We start from the raw sequence: 14,462 nt of genomic DNA, 5'->3' as shown, positions 1-14,462 counted from the left end.
GCATAGAAGACGGTCGGTAAATCTTGATCTAAAATCCAGGTCAGTTAAATCAGAATCTTTGGGGGTGGGACCCCTGGCATTTTTTAAAAAGCCCATCAGATGATTATATTATTCAGCTATGGTTGAGAAACTGTTTAAACTGATTTGAGTTAGGATAGTAATGCCAAAGTTGAGATACCAATGAGAAAGTTAAGTATAAGAACCAGTGTGAAGGCACTGGGCGCCTGTTGGCCTTCATCTCTACCTAACCTGTTTTCTACAACCTATGTTTCTCTCCCACCCCTTCTTCCTTCCTCTCTTCCTTTTTAAAAATCTGGATGATTTATCTCAATTGGATAACAATACACAGTGTGTTTAAAATAACTTTTCGGGCGCCTGGGTGGCTCAGTTGGTTAAGCGACTGCCTTCGGCTCAGGTCATGATCCTGGAGTCCCTGGATCGAGTCCCGCATCGGGCTCCCTGCTCAGCAGGGAGCCTGCTTCTCCCTCTGACCCTCCCCCCTCTCATGTGCTCTCTCTCTCTCATTCTCTCTGTCTCAAATAAATAAATAAAATCTTAAAAAAATAAAAAATAAAAAATAAAAAAATAAAATAAAATAAAATAACTTTTCACTTTTTCCTAATGCTTCAAGGACATCCTCTTTTGTGTGAAGTTACTATACTTTTCTCCTTTCCCTTCCTGCTCCTTCAAATTTCAAATTTTCAGTTTTAGTGAGTTTTAATAGTAGTTTACATAGCTTTATTATGCTGTCCTGCGTTGGTGGTTTATTTTTATACTGCTTTCTACCGGAGATGTATCGAGATTCTTCCTGGGTAATACAATCATGTCATTTAATAACGATCTTTGTTGCAGCTCCTGTGTGAGCAATGCAATTACAGTTTGGAATAGTTGAAAATATTTGAAAATAATCCAGTGTGATTTAGCCAAATCTGCTTGGAAATGATACTGTGTCTTGATGTTTTATTAAAATATCTAAATATTCCAGTTATGAACAAAAACTTAGGAGAAAACAAAAAACTGTTGTGAAATGCAAAGGTGTTTTTGTTCTGTTGCAGGGGATTATTTATTTCAATCTCAGACAGAGGTCATGTTAGATCAATTGTGGATAACTGGCCAGAAAATCATGTTAAGGTACTACTAACAGCACAACCTTCCTCTTCATAATCTTTTTTTTTCCTTCTTTGTAAGTTACCTCTGAATTTCCAAGAATAGTTTTCATTGTTGCTCTGATTTATTTTGCACTTGCATACATGCAGATTTTGTGCTCTGAGGAGATCATGATAGTAATAATTGCAAACTGGGTCACCAGTACAGAGTTCGACTCTGGGAATGAAATGGGAGTTAGTTCACCAGGTGAACCTGTCACTGTTGATGCCACTGGTGTTTCTCACCTTCTCTCTATTGCTTTTCTGTTTCTATTAATATTATTCTAGGTAGAGAAAATAAAATGCCATAAAAACTTTCATTTTGGTGGGTGGTTGAGAGGATTTATGACACCTTTTTTCTTCTAAATCTCAGATAGATTTAGATCCTTAAGCAAATATAAAACTCTTAGAGTTTCAAATGTCATAAATATAAATCTGGTCCATCTGGCTGTCTTTCATAAAATAAAATCTAATGATTTACTTAAGATCTTTCGGCAGGCTTTAGTGCTTGTTACAGGCAGTAATCTTACTTGCCTTTATAACATGTCTTCCTCACCAAAATAATCTTTGATGAATAATCATGAGTTCTAATAATCTAGAAAAAATTTAGCCAGATAATTAAACTCATAGTATCATCTTCAAACCTTGAAGATAAGTATATTTTTTATTTGAGATCTTTTTTCCCCCACTGTTGTTAAGGTGTTTCTTGTTTGGCCTAGGTTATTATGTGGGAGCAGCATATTGTTCATTTCTAACCTTGTTTTTTTCTTCTGGTTAATCTCTATCAGAAGTTTGCCTGCCTCTCCCCAGTTTAGTTTTTGTGAAGATCTATAAGCTGATCCTCCAGTCAGAAACATTCTGTTTCTAAATCAAAGACAAAGGGAAATCAGATCTAGTTCATCTTTATTTTGCACCTAGATTCTAGAAATCCTAGAATTTTAAATATGCTTGGTTGGCTTACTTTGGTAGTTAGTCAAGAAACAATATTATTTTAAAAATGAGAGTGAAAATAAACAGAGAATCTTTTTTCAAATGCTTTTTAGTACCCCACTTTTGACAACTTTTAATTTATATATTTTTTTTGCAATTAAGGCTGTCGTGGTGACTGACGGAGAGAGAATTCTGGGTCTCGGAGATCTGGGTGTCTATGGAATGGGAATCCCTGTGGGGAAACTGTGTTTGTATACTGCTTGTGCAGGAATACGGCCTGATAGATGCCTGCCTGTGTGCATTGACGTAGGAACCGATAATCCAGTGAGTAAGACTGTTTTCCCCCTTCGATCTCCCTCCCATATTTAAAAAACGAAAGCTTTACTGCACTCTTCTTTGGAAGATAACATAAGATGGGAAAATTTTGTGATTAAAGTTAGCCTTTGTCTTAAACTGTGCTTTTAATATTTATACAAATAACATTTTATTTATTTATAAATTTATTTATTTATTTATAAATATTTATACAAATAATAAATTAAGTCTCTTTAAGAGTTTCTTGAAGAAATGTAGTAAGGTTTTAAAAATTACATTAGTAATTTTTTTATTTCGCAATTTTTGTTTTATAGAACATGTTTAAGCTGGTTATGTAACAAAATGATTATTACATTTGGTCTATTTTATAGGCACTCTTAAAAGATCCGTTTTACATGGGCTTATATCAGAAAAGAGATCGATCACAACGTTATGATGACCTGATTGATGAGTTTATGAAAGCCATTACTGACAGGTATTTTTTTTTTTTTAAGTTTGAGTAAATGAAAGCGTCTTTAACTAATGAAAGGAACCACAGTTTTGTTTTTCTTTATCTCTTTTGAAGATGCATAGAAGGAGATTAGATTTTTGAGAGCTTGGGTTCTGTCCTGCCTGCTTAGATGTACTGAGACTGGTGACACCCTTTGTATTCTGCCTTGCTCTCCTGAGTTGTCTGACTTCATGTGGCAAGTGTGCATTTCCCGCTCCCGCCAGACCCTCACTATTCAGTTCTAACACGCAGAATCCTCCATCTAGACATTCTGTTGCTTCTTCATATTCGTGTGCAAAACAACTCCTTCCCTTAGCAAACTGCCCGTCTTCTGTTTAGCCAACCTCTATTAATGGCAGCAACATTCACGCTCTGGCCAAAACTTTGCTCTTGATATTATCTTTGACTCTTCCTCCTTCTCCGTCAACCCCCTCCAGAGTCCATCAGTCCTCAGACCCAGATGGTCCTACCACTTAAATGCCTTAGAGATACATCTCCTCTTTTCCATTGCCACAGCCTTTCTGCAGATCCTCCTCTTTCTCCAGGATGCTTCTAAACCTGCCTCTAATTTCTCTCCTCTCCATTTCATCTTCACCTTACTTCTGTGTTAATCTTTTAAAAATGTGCACTTCATCATGTCATTCTATTGCTTGAAATCTCTCAGTGGTTCCCTGTTGTCCTAGGGTAAAGTCCAAGCTCTTTATGATCCAGCTCAGCCCTACCTTTTACATTGCTCGTACATAGAACATACTAGAAAATTAATGCCTTTTCAGAGTTAAAGCTGACATATCTAAAACTAAACTTTTCATCTTCCCAGAAATTGCCATCTCCTCCCTTCCCTCACTTCCCTACCTTGGACAATCAAATAGTATCTTCTTAGTCATCCACATTGCCCTGGCACTTGAACAGCCTTTCCCTTACATCTCAGGTGGTCCTCATCAAGTTCTGTTTGTTCATTCTAATGTCTCATAATTGTCCCTTTGACTTCCCATGGCTTCTCCCTCAGATTTTCTTGTCCCCATACCAGAGGAGCCTTCTAGCTGCTTCTCCACACACCAGAATGTGCTGCATTGTCACTGGCAGGTCTGTCCTTCCTAGAGAGTCTTTCCTTTCCTGAAGCCCTTCAGTGATTCTGTATCAGATACAGAATAAAATCCCCATTCCCTAATTTTGCATTCAAGAGTCTACCTTATCTGGCCCCAACCTACCTTAACCAACTTCTCCTGATCCTTTCATATAAACCCTGAAATACATAGCCTGACTGTTGAAAATTCAGGGTCACCAAAATACACCTTGTTTTTCTTCCTACCTCTTTACTTTTCATTCTTTGAGGGCCCAAATAAAGTCTTACCTCCTTTTCAAGCCTTCCCTTACCCCAGATGATTGGGTTCTTTTTTTGAATGCCAGTGAACTCCTACAGAAATTATTTTTTAACCTCTTATTTAATATATACTTTCCTGTGTTGCTGTTTAACTCCTAATATAACGAGACTACACATATCAAATATATACTTTATGAGACTCAAATAAAAATCTCTTTTTAGGAAGTTATTTCATGCTTATATGTGCTGGGCAACCTTGTAGGCACTTGGAAATCGCTTATACCGATTAATATCCCATAGATTCACCCCATAAATTTTTCTGAATGAGTGGTAGATTTCTGCATTTCAACTCCAGTTTTCACAGGCTCTGAAAATTGCCAGGTGGCCTTAAATGGACTAACATGATACATTATTTTTAAATGGGATCATAAGAAAATATTAGACAGGAAAGCTGTTTAATAATGGTATTTTCAACACAGCCATTATGGATTTTGCTGTTTTTAGATATGGACGGAACACACTTATTCAGTTTGAAGACTTTGGAAATCATAATGCATTCAGGTTCTTGAGAAAATATCGAGAAAAGTATTGTACCTTCAATGATGATATTCAAGGTAAAGCAAAAAGAAAAGCTTAGGTTTTTGATCTCTCCTTCTTTAAATGTTTTTAATCTGCCCTTTTTTTATTTATTCTTTTTTTTTTTTTTTAAAGATTTTATTTATTTATTTGAGAGAGAGAGAATGAGAGACAGAGAGCATGAGAGGGAGGAGGGTCAGAAGGAGAAGCAGACTCCCTGCCGAGCAGGGAGCCCGATGCGGGACTCGATCCTGGGACTCCAGGATCATGACCTGAGCCGAAGGCAGTCGCTTAACCAACTGAGCCACCCAGGCGCCCTGCCCTTTTTTTATTTAAAAAAATATTTATTTTGGGGGGCACCTGGGTGGCTCAGTTGAGCGTCCGACTCTTGATTTCAGCTCAGGTCATAATCTCGGGGTCATGAGATCAGGCCCTGCATTGGGCTCTGCACTCAGTGGGGAGTCTGCTTGAGATTCTTTCCTTCTGCCCTCCCCCTGGTCCCCGTTCATGAGCTCTCTCTCTCCCCAAAATAAATAAATCATCTTAAAAAATCTTTTTTTTTCTTACAGGAACAGCTGCAGTAGCTCTAGCAGGTCTTCTTGCAGCACAAAAAGTTATTGGTAAATCATTCTCAGAACACAAAATCTTATTCCTTGGAGCAGGAGAGGTAAGTTTTTGTAAGCTTTTAGAATTTAAAACTAAAACTCTCCTTTAGAATTGGAAAAATGTGACATAATGAGCTTCTAATTTTGTTGGGATCTTGTATGAAGTGAAAATCTCTATTGTAATGTAGGTAATTTAAAATATGTTTAGAGATAATACTATGTTTAGAGAGAATATCACGAAGAATCAACTTTTGCATGATTTGTTAGGGAATAAACCAAATATTCCTCATAACGTATAATCCTCATATATAAAATAATTCAAGCATTGTATTATACCCTGGTCTTTATTTTTTAAATTTATGTTTTGTTGGACAGGCTGCTCTTGGAATTGCAAATCTCATAGTTATGGCTATGGTAGAAAATGGCCTCCCAGAAGAAGAGGCACAAAAGAAAATTTGGATGGTTGACAAGTTTGGTTTATTATTTAAGGTAAGCTATTTAAATCTTGGAGAAGCAAAAGAATGTTGTTACAATGATACTTTTAGTTTGACTTTTTAAAAATATTATCAATTCTTAAAATATTGTATCATACTGAACTATCTAGATTGTATCAGTTGGGGACCTTCCAGTATATTCTCAACAGAAATCCTCCAGTCTCCTTTTTGTCTTTTATAAAGACTCTTGCTTCATATTCAGTAAGTCATAATCTCCGTGTTGGCACCAGCCATATTCTTTCTTGCTTTGTTCTCTGACTCTTAAGAGATCAAGTAACCATACAAATAAGATTGTATTTGACCTTTCTAAAACTAGGTTTTTAATTGGAACTCAGAAGTTTCTAATTAAATCGTTAGCAGGACATCCGACATTTGAGCAGAAATTCCTTAACCATTTAGAGATCTTAATCCCTTGTAACAGTGTGAGAGAAATCCACGACCCTTTCCTGAAGCTAGCTCATGGATAAGAAAGAGCTTCCAGCCCAGATTAATTTAGCATCCTTTGCACCTGCCTGCCTTCCTAGCATTGATTGCCAGTTTTAGTAGCTTACTAAATGCATTTTATCTTATACTGTGTAACACGTTAGGTAAACCATTTCATGGTTGAACCTACCCAGTACACAATGCTGTTGTCTTTTTGCTGTATATAATGACATACAGCAGGTACTTGAAATACACCTCTTTGGAGCAAGCTTATTTCAATGTACTTTGTTTCAATTCTGAAATCTTTTCTTCTTAACTTGTACTCACAACTGTTGGTACAGAAAATAAAATGAAAGTGTGTGAATGAAAAATCTTGAGTGCTTAAATTATACATAATTTAAAATAGTGGTTTAAAATGTACCAGACCACTGTGATAAGATTCTACAGGTATCTCATTTAATCTTCTCAAAAATTCTGTGAAGTTTTACAAATAAGGAAACTGAGGATCTGAAAGGGCAGGTGACTTTCCCAAGGTCATATCCAAGCAGCCTGTGAAGCCTGTGCTCTTGGCCATTCAGCTGGGCTGCCTTCCAAGTGAGCTATAACCACTGTATTTGCTTGTATATAAGATACAAGGATTATAAACTTTGTACTTTTAGAAGGCTATTGGCAGAATACGTATTTTTACTGGTACACAGTTTGGTGCTTCTTTTTGTAGTGTTGGTTTTCACAAATTTTTTTTTTGTTTCTTTTTTATATTTGTAACAAGTCAAATCTAGAATGAGGATGCTGTTGGCTAGCACAAATGAGAATCCCTGTGTATCTGCAAGTTCAGGGTATATTCTTCTTTTAGGGTGCGTGAATAGCTTGACCTATGGGTTTTAGGCGTCTAGACTCTCCTGCTGACCCAAACACTGCCCTCCTTTTTGAGACTTTGAGAGTTTCCTGTTGAACCTGCATATTGGAGAGCTGTGATCCTCCTGGGGGCAAGCATAAAGAGCCCCTGTCCTGAGAACCTGGATCTGTTGTGCCTATATGTCAGTCCTTTAATTAACTTCCCATCCAGCTGATGATAGTGTGCTGCTTTTCCCAGACCCCGCTAGTTCTTATCTGGGGTTATCCTGGAGTTCTGATGGAAAAATTCACCTCTGCAGTGGGGTCTCCTCTTTTGCCAAAATAAGGATATGGATTTCTCAGCCTGGTTGGTTTTTGCATTTGATATATTTTTGACCACTTTAAATTGTTGAGAAATTCTTCACTGTTCTGGTTTGTCAGTGGTATGTCTCCTGGCCTTGAAACACTACTAAAGATTTAATTTTTATAGTTTTTGGCTTAGGATTTCGGGAGGAAAACACATTTCTTCATTCAGCCATCTTGAACCAGAATTCCCTGTTCCTCTTATTTCAGAGCTCTTGCTAGTACAAGTCCATGATGTCTGTCTGCAATTCTGAAATCCTAAAAGCTCTGAAATCCCAAAGTTTTTTTTGAAATTGGTAACAAATCTGATTGACTTGAACTTATCTGGTAGCAAAACCAGAGAGGGTATTAATAATCTCGACCTTTTGTACTTAGTGTACTAAATTTTGTTCAGTTTGGTGTGCCATGGTGGGGGAATTTATAATATTTGATATATTACCATAATACCTTTATAAAATATGAAAATATTTTACATCTAGCCCAGATAAGGGATTCCAAGCCTTTGTGCCATATTGGATTTAGAAGCACTTCACAAAATAAATGAGTTTTTGACAGGGACTAGGAGGTTTCTATTTATAACAGGATTTATGTTTATATCTGGGTTTTGTGGACACGGCAAGATAGAATTAGAAGATAAAGGGTGAAGAGGAAAGTAAATGAGAATGAAAAGATATTCCTAGTGTAGAAACAATATGTGACTCATAATGATGTCTTTTCAATTAATCCTCAGTAAGCATTTACTAAAAAATACTGTATTTTTCTCAAAAATTCAGGGGCGGAAAGCTAAAATAGAGAGTCATCAGGAACCATTTGCTCACTCAGCCCCGGAGAATATACCTGATACTTTTGAAGATGCAGTAAATATACTCAGGCCTTCAGCTATAATTGGTAAGTAGAGTTGTTGACAAGTCATCATATCACTTAACTTTATGTTGCTGGTCATAACTACCATGCAGGAGTACTAAAAATGAAATGACCTATTTTATCTAGCTTTCAGCATATAATGTGTTTTTCTGTGATAGCTTTTTGGTCATAGTGTGTAAAGTTCAGTTAACAGATGTTGCCTGTACTCTTAAGTGCGGGAAGCTGTGCAATTGATCATGCTTTGCTTTTAGAGTTGGTGTGACTACTATGCTCAAAACCTGAAAAAGATCAAGGTCATAGGACAGACTGAACCAAGAAAGTCCTATGCAGGGTCAAAGCTTTGCATTGGCAACAAAGCAGAAAGCTTTGGTATGTTTTGAGAGTCAGACATTGCATAGCTGACTTCAGAATATGCCAAAATGGCATTGGGTTCACCCCAGAAAATGTAAAAGTCTTTATTTTTTTTTAAGATTTTATTTATTTATTTAGAGACAGAAAGAGAGGGCATGTGAGTGGGGTGGGGGGTAGGGGAGGTAGGAGGGTTGGGAAGAGCAGAGGGACAAGCTGACTCCGCACTGAGCGCAGAGCCCAACACAGGGCTCAGTCTCAGCACCCTGAGATCATGACCTGAGCTGAAACCAAGAGTCGGACGCTTAACCAATTGAGCCACCCAGGCGCCCCAGAAAATGTAGAAGTCTTTAAAAGAGGAGCTATTTCATTTTCTATATAGCTGTAAGATTTGAATCCATAAGTTTTTAATAATTTGGTCACTTTCATGTAGAAGCCCTATTGAATGCTAAATAGTAAAACAGTCACAAACAATAAGTTTCTATGGTCATTAGCTTCTTCATTGATTAGAACTCTTAATTTCTTAGAGCAAGAGGACATCTTGAAGATCACCCAGTCAATTTCTCTCAAAACTCAATATGAAAACCTAAGAATCTGTCCATTGATTCTATCTCTGGAGGGTCAAGGAAACAAAAATTAAAAATGTTTAATTCTTTTAGAACTCATAGACTCCTAAAAATATGTCCACACACTTCTACATGGAGAAACACTGAATATAAATTCCTTTTTTACATAGGAAAAACAAGCACAGAGATGTTAAACAACTTGCCCAAGATTTGTGAATATTTCATACAGCCAGGAGTGACCGAGCAAGCACTAAAACTCTAGCCTCTAGATCAGTATTTTTATTACATATCAGTTTATAAAGTGGAATTGAAAAATAATTATTTTGACTGTTGAATATAAGTCTTCTTACTAGATGAACTGGAACAGTACTCGAATGGGGTATTGCTTGGTTATCCCCAGATTCCCATCATGGGCTAAGTACTCTTCATGCTTCTGTAACACTGCATACTTGGCACCTGTTACAGGTTTTCTCGCTTTCTGCTTACTTTGTTCTCTCAACTGTAAGCTGCATTGTATTCATGTTTGTATCCCAATGGCCTAATGCAGTGCCTGAGGCATTGTAGGGGCTTAAGAAAAGGTCATTAAATTGCATCAAGAAAGTAGATTGCTTTAGTCAAGATGATTTTTTTATCCCTTCTGAATTCCTATTATTTTGTAATGAACACCAGAGTTTAACAATTTAACATTTGAGATGCAAGTTTTTATCTTTTTAAAATTCATTTTTAATTGTGGTAAAATACACATAAAGTTTGCCTCATAACCATTTTTTTTTTTAAAATTTAAATTCAGTTAGCCAACATATAGTACATCATGAGTATCAGATGTAGAGCTCAGTAATTCATCAGTTGCATATATCATAACCCTTTTTAAGTGTACAATCGGGTAGTGTTAAGCGCATTCACATTGTTGTGCAGCCGGTCTCCAAAACTTGTTTTGTAAAACTGAAACTCCGTACCCATTAAACAAATACTTTCCCCTAGCCCCTCACTATCACTATTCTACTTTTTGTGTTTATGAATTTGACTACTCTGGGTATCTCATATAAGTGGAATCATATAGTATTTGTCCTTTTGTGACTGGTTTATTTTACTTAGCATAATGTCCTCAAGGTTCATTCATGTTGTAGCAAGTTTTATCTTAATTAGACAGTGATGGAGATAGTCATACTCTTTTTTTTATTTCCTACAATTTACTATGTTTGGGGTAAACAATAAATATTTTAGTGAAAATTTTTAGCATTTTATTGTTGTTTTCAGATTTGAGATTGTGTTCCCATGGCATTTTCTCAGCAATACAAAATCTGTGCTTTTGTTGTATTAAACCTATTGTAGAAATGCTGTTGATAAGACTTGTTTTATGGTACATGTAAAGAAGTTGCTTTTCTCCCCCCTCATGTATTATAGGAGTTGCAGGAGCTGGCCGGCTTTTCACTCCTACTGTAATCAAAGCCATGGCTGATATCAATGAAAGGCCTATAATATTTGCATTGAGCAATCCTACAGCAATGGCTGAATGCACGGCTGAAGAAGCATATACACTTACAGAGGTACTAATAATTGTATGAATTGGTTGTGTCTATTGTTTTCCTTCTATTAGCCTTAGTTATACATTCTTGCATAATTCTTTTCGTGGTTAACTGTAGAGATTACAGTATGCGCCCATGGATCATCAAGTTCTTTTTTTTTTTTTTTTTTTTTTAAAGATTTTATTTATTTATTTGACAGAGAGAGACACAGCGAGAGAGGGAACACAAGCAGGGGGAGTGGGAGAAGGAGAAGCAGGCCTCCCGCTGAGCAGGGAGCCCGATGTGGGGCTCGATCCCAGGACCCTGGGATCATGACCTGAGCCGAAGGCAGACGCTTAACGACTGAGCCACCCAGGCGCCCCGATCATCAAGTTCTGATATAAACTATTGCGTGTATGGATTCTGGAAAATAATTACCTTATATCTCCATGTTAACACCTTCATGTCTTATGTGCTATTGTTGTGCTTTTTTTTTTTTTTAAGATTTTATTTATTTGTTTGACAGAGAGAGAGAACAAGAGAAGGAATACAAGCAGGGGGAGTGGGAGAGGGAGAAGCAGGCTTCCCGTGGAGCAGGGAGCCCGATGCGGGGCTCGATCCCAGGACGCTGGGATCGTGACCTGAGCTGAAGGCAGATGCTTAAGGACTGAGCCACCCAGGCACCCCTTGTTGTGCATTTTCATTATATTTTAAATCCCAAAAGATGTTATTGTTTGAAACATAAAATATTCATTTCGATACATTTTAGTATCTTTTGTTGCCATTCTGTCTGACCTGTATGTCTGTGCTTTTATCTTGGATCATTTTCCTTCTACCAGAAGAACTTTGCTTGAGTGTGGATCTGATGAATTTCTCTTAATAATCTCTTTATTTTGCCTTCATTTTGAAGGATAGTTTTTCACTGTGCATAGAAGTACAAGTCAGTAGAGATATTATTCTATTGTTTTCTGACTTCTGTTTTCCTTTTTTTTTAAAGATTTTATTTATTTATTCAACAGAGAGACACAGCGAGAGCGGGAACATAAGCAGGGGGAGTGGGAGAGGGAGAAGCAGGCTTCCCACTGAGCAGGGAGCCCGACGTGGGGCTCGATCCCAGGACCCTGGGATCATGACCTGAGCTGAAGGCAGACACTTAACGACTGAGCCACCCAGGCGCCCCATGACTTCTGTTTTCCTTTTGATACATCATTTTGTCTTGGGTTTTGCTACAGTGGGCATAGTTGTGTTTGTATTTATTCCATCTGGGACTGTAGAGCTCTGTATCTTGATGCCTGCCCTCTTTTGTGGTCTGTGTTGGAAATACTTGAGTTGGCTGCGTTCTCTGTCTTCCTCTTGTGGGTCTCCAGTTGTAGAGTGTCAGACGTGTTCACATATCTCATGCATCTCTTACACTGGTTTCTGCATATTCCATCCTATTGGCATACTGTGTGGTTTTTTTTTTTTTTTAAGATTTTTTATTTATTTATTTATTTATTTGAGAGAGCGAGAGCAGGGGGAGGAGCAGAGAGAGAGGGACAAGCAGACTCCATGCTGAGCACAGAGCCTGACGCAGGGCTTGATTCCACGACTCTGAGATCATGACCTGAGCCGAAATCAAGAGTTGGAAGCTTAACCGACTGAACCGTCCTGGTGCCCCTGCATACTGGATTTTAATCTGGTGATTTTCTTTGGGTTTATCTTCCAGTTGCATATACTCTTTAGCTATGCTAATCTATTGCTAGGGTCTTAATTTTATTATACTTTTCATTTGTAGAATTTTGATTTGACTATTTTTCTAATTAGTGACACAGACTTAAATGGCATATTATAGAAATAATCAGTTCTGCTTCCTTGCCCTCACATTTAATAAAACAATTCTTTTTACTCTTCAAACATATCTTCACCATTGGTGTTTGTCTTTAGGAAGGTCATTGTTTTCAGTCATCTGACAGCTATCAGGAACAAGTTTTTACTTTCATCCAAATCTTTAAGATTTAGTTCTTTTGGGGTGCCTGGGTGGCTCAGTCGTTAAGCGTCTGCCTTCGGCTCAGGTCATGATCCATCGAGTCCCACATCGGGCTCCCTGCTCGGCAGGAAGCCTGCTTCTCCCTCTCCCACTCCCCCTGCTTGTGTTCCTGCTCTTGCTCTCTCTCTCTCTGTCAAATAAAAAAATCTTAAAAAAAAAAAACCACATTTATTTCTTTTGAATTCTTTGACACTGCCATAGGGTTATATACCAATTACAAGTATCTGCTCATATACCATTAGGACAGGTGGGTTTTTTCCTACTGTTCTGTAGGGATATATTTTTAATCTCCACAATGTAACCACATTCTGTATTGTTCTTGTAAGTGATCTTTAAGTGGCCCCAGGAAGTAATATTTAAAGGCTCATTTACGGTGATACCCAGCAGGAATAATTATTAGGTCATGTACTTCAGAATAGGTAACAAATCTGTGGTAAATGTTTTTGTCCCCACTCTATTAAAAACATCTTTTATTATGGAAAATTCCGAACATATACAGAGGTAGGAGAGTCTAATCAACTCCCATACGCCAGTACCAGGTGTACTAATTATCACCTCTTCATCAGTCTTGTTCCTTCTACATCCTACCCATCCTGGGTTATTTTGAAACAGATCTCAAGACATCATATCGTTTCATTATAAATATTACAGTGTATCTCTCAAAAGTTAAGAGTTCTTTTAAAGATATAATCACAGTATCATTATCACACCTCACAATTTTTAGCAGTGTTTTTAGAATACTTATTTCATCTTTCTGCCTAGCTTATAGTTCTCTGCTAAAATATTCTATCTTGTTATTTAATTTCTGAAATATATGAATTATGATTAAAGTTAATGTCTGATAGCAAGAAATACCTTACTCTCTGGGAGTCCATTTCTATTATCTGTCTTTCTTTTTCTTGGTTATGCCATCTTATATTTTTGTAAGCCTAGTTTTATTTTTGTTTTTTGTTTCCTTGTCGAATGCTAGATGGTATGGGTGAAAAATTGTAGCAGTAATTTGAGGCTCTGGATGAAGGGGTCTTCCCTTTTCCTCTGGTGGGTATTGGTCCGGAGCAGCTCACCATAATCTAACCAGGATGCAGTCCATGGGGTGCCTGCTCTTTTTCCACAGCTTACCCTTTCTCCCAGTGTGTACCCCTTTTGGCATGAATCAAAAGTCCTGGGGTATTTATTAGCACCCATCATCCCCAGCAGCCCCTGAACTTTACTTTTCTCTCTGTGTCATTGTGAGGCTCCTGAAAGCTTTGTTGCTCAGGCTCTCGGCCACAGATACTGCTTTTGAAGTCCGCAGTCACCTTGAGGGGGAAAGCTTCAAGTGCTGGGCTCGCATACCTTGTTTTCCTGTTCTTCTGCATCTCCCACACCCGAGCTCTCACTATCTTAATAGCACTGCTGCTTTCTTAACAGATATTTTTAATATATTTTATCCAGTTTCTCTCATTGTTATCAGAGGGAGAATTGGTGTGAAACAGCCTAGATCATTGCCAAAGCAGAACCTTCTCAGAACTTTCCAGACTGAGTATTCATGCTCCTTATGTCTTTAGTGTTCTTTTTTTCTCACTGCCAAAAAATTTATTTTGATAACATACATGCCCTCTAAATTCCTTTCGCTTCATATTGCCACTCAGTTTAGTCAAAATAAATTCTCCTGACT

The 14,462-nt window shown here is 37.5% G+C and overlaps 1 protein-coding gene across 4 annotated transcripts in view; it reads left to right on the top strand.

Moving 5' to 3' along the window:
• The window catches only part of ME2 (malic enzyme 2), a 54,202-nt gene that overhangs the window by 22,707 nt on the left and 17,033 nt on the right, over positions 1-14,462 (top strand). For all 4 annotated transcript variants that reach the window (XM_036064739.2, XM_078060296.1, XM_078060297.1 and 1 more), the window contains 8 exons: positions 1,056-1,131; positions 2,238-2,399; positions 2,762-2,865; positions 4,706-4,815; positions 5,347-5,444; positions 5,758-5,871; positions 8,270-8,384; positions 10,679-10,821. In XM_036064739.2, coding sequence (XP_035920632.1) covers positions 1,056-1,131; positions 2,238-2,399; positions 2,762-2,865; positions 4,706-4,815; positions 5,347-5,444; positions 5,758-5,871; positions 8,270-8,384; positions 10,679-10,821 — 922 coding nt within the window. The remainder of the gene's footprint in view (positions 1-1,055; positions 1,132-2,237; positions 2,400-2,761; positions 2,866-4,705; positions 4,816-5,346; positions 5,445-5,757; positions 5,872-8,269; positions 8,385-10,678; positions 10,822-14,462) is intronic.

Source organism: Halichoerus grypus, chromosome 13 (assembly GCF_964656455.1).
Source record: "Halichoerus grypus chromosome 13, mHalGry1.hap1.1, whole genome shotgun sequence".
NCBI classification, from domain to species: domain Eukaryota; kingdom Metazoa; phylum Chordata; class Mammalia; order Carnivora; family Phocidae; genus Halichoerus; species Halichoerus grypus.
This window is presented reverse-complemented; position numbering and strand designations above follow the sequence as displayed.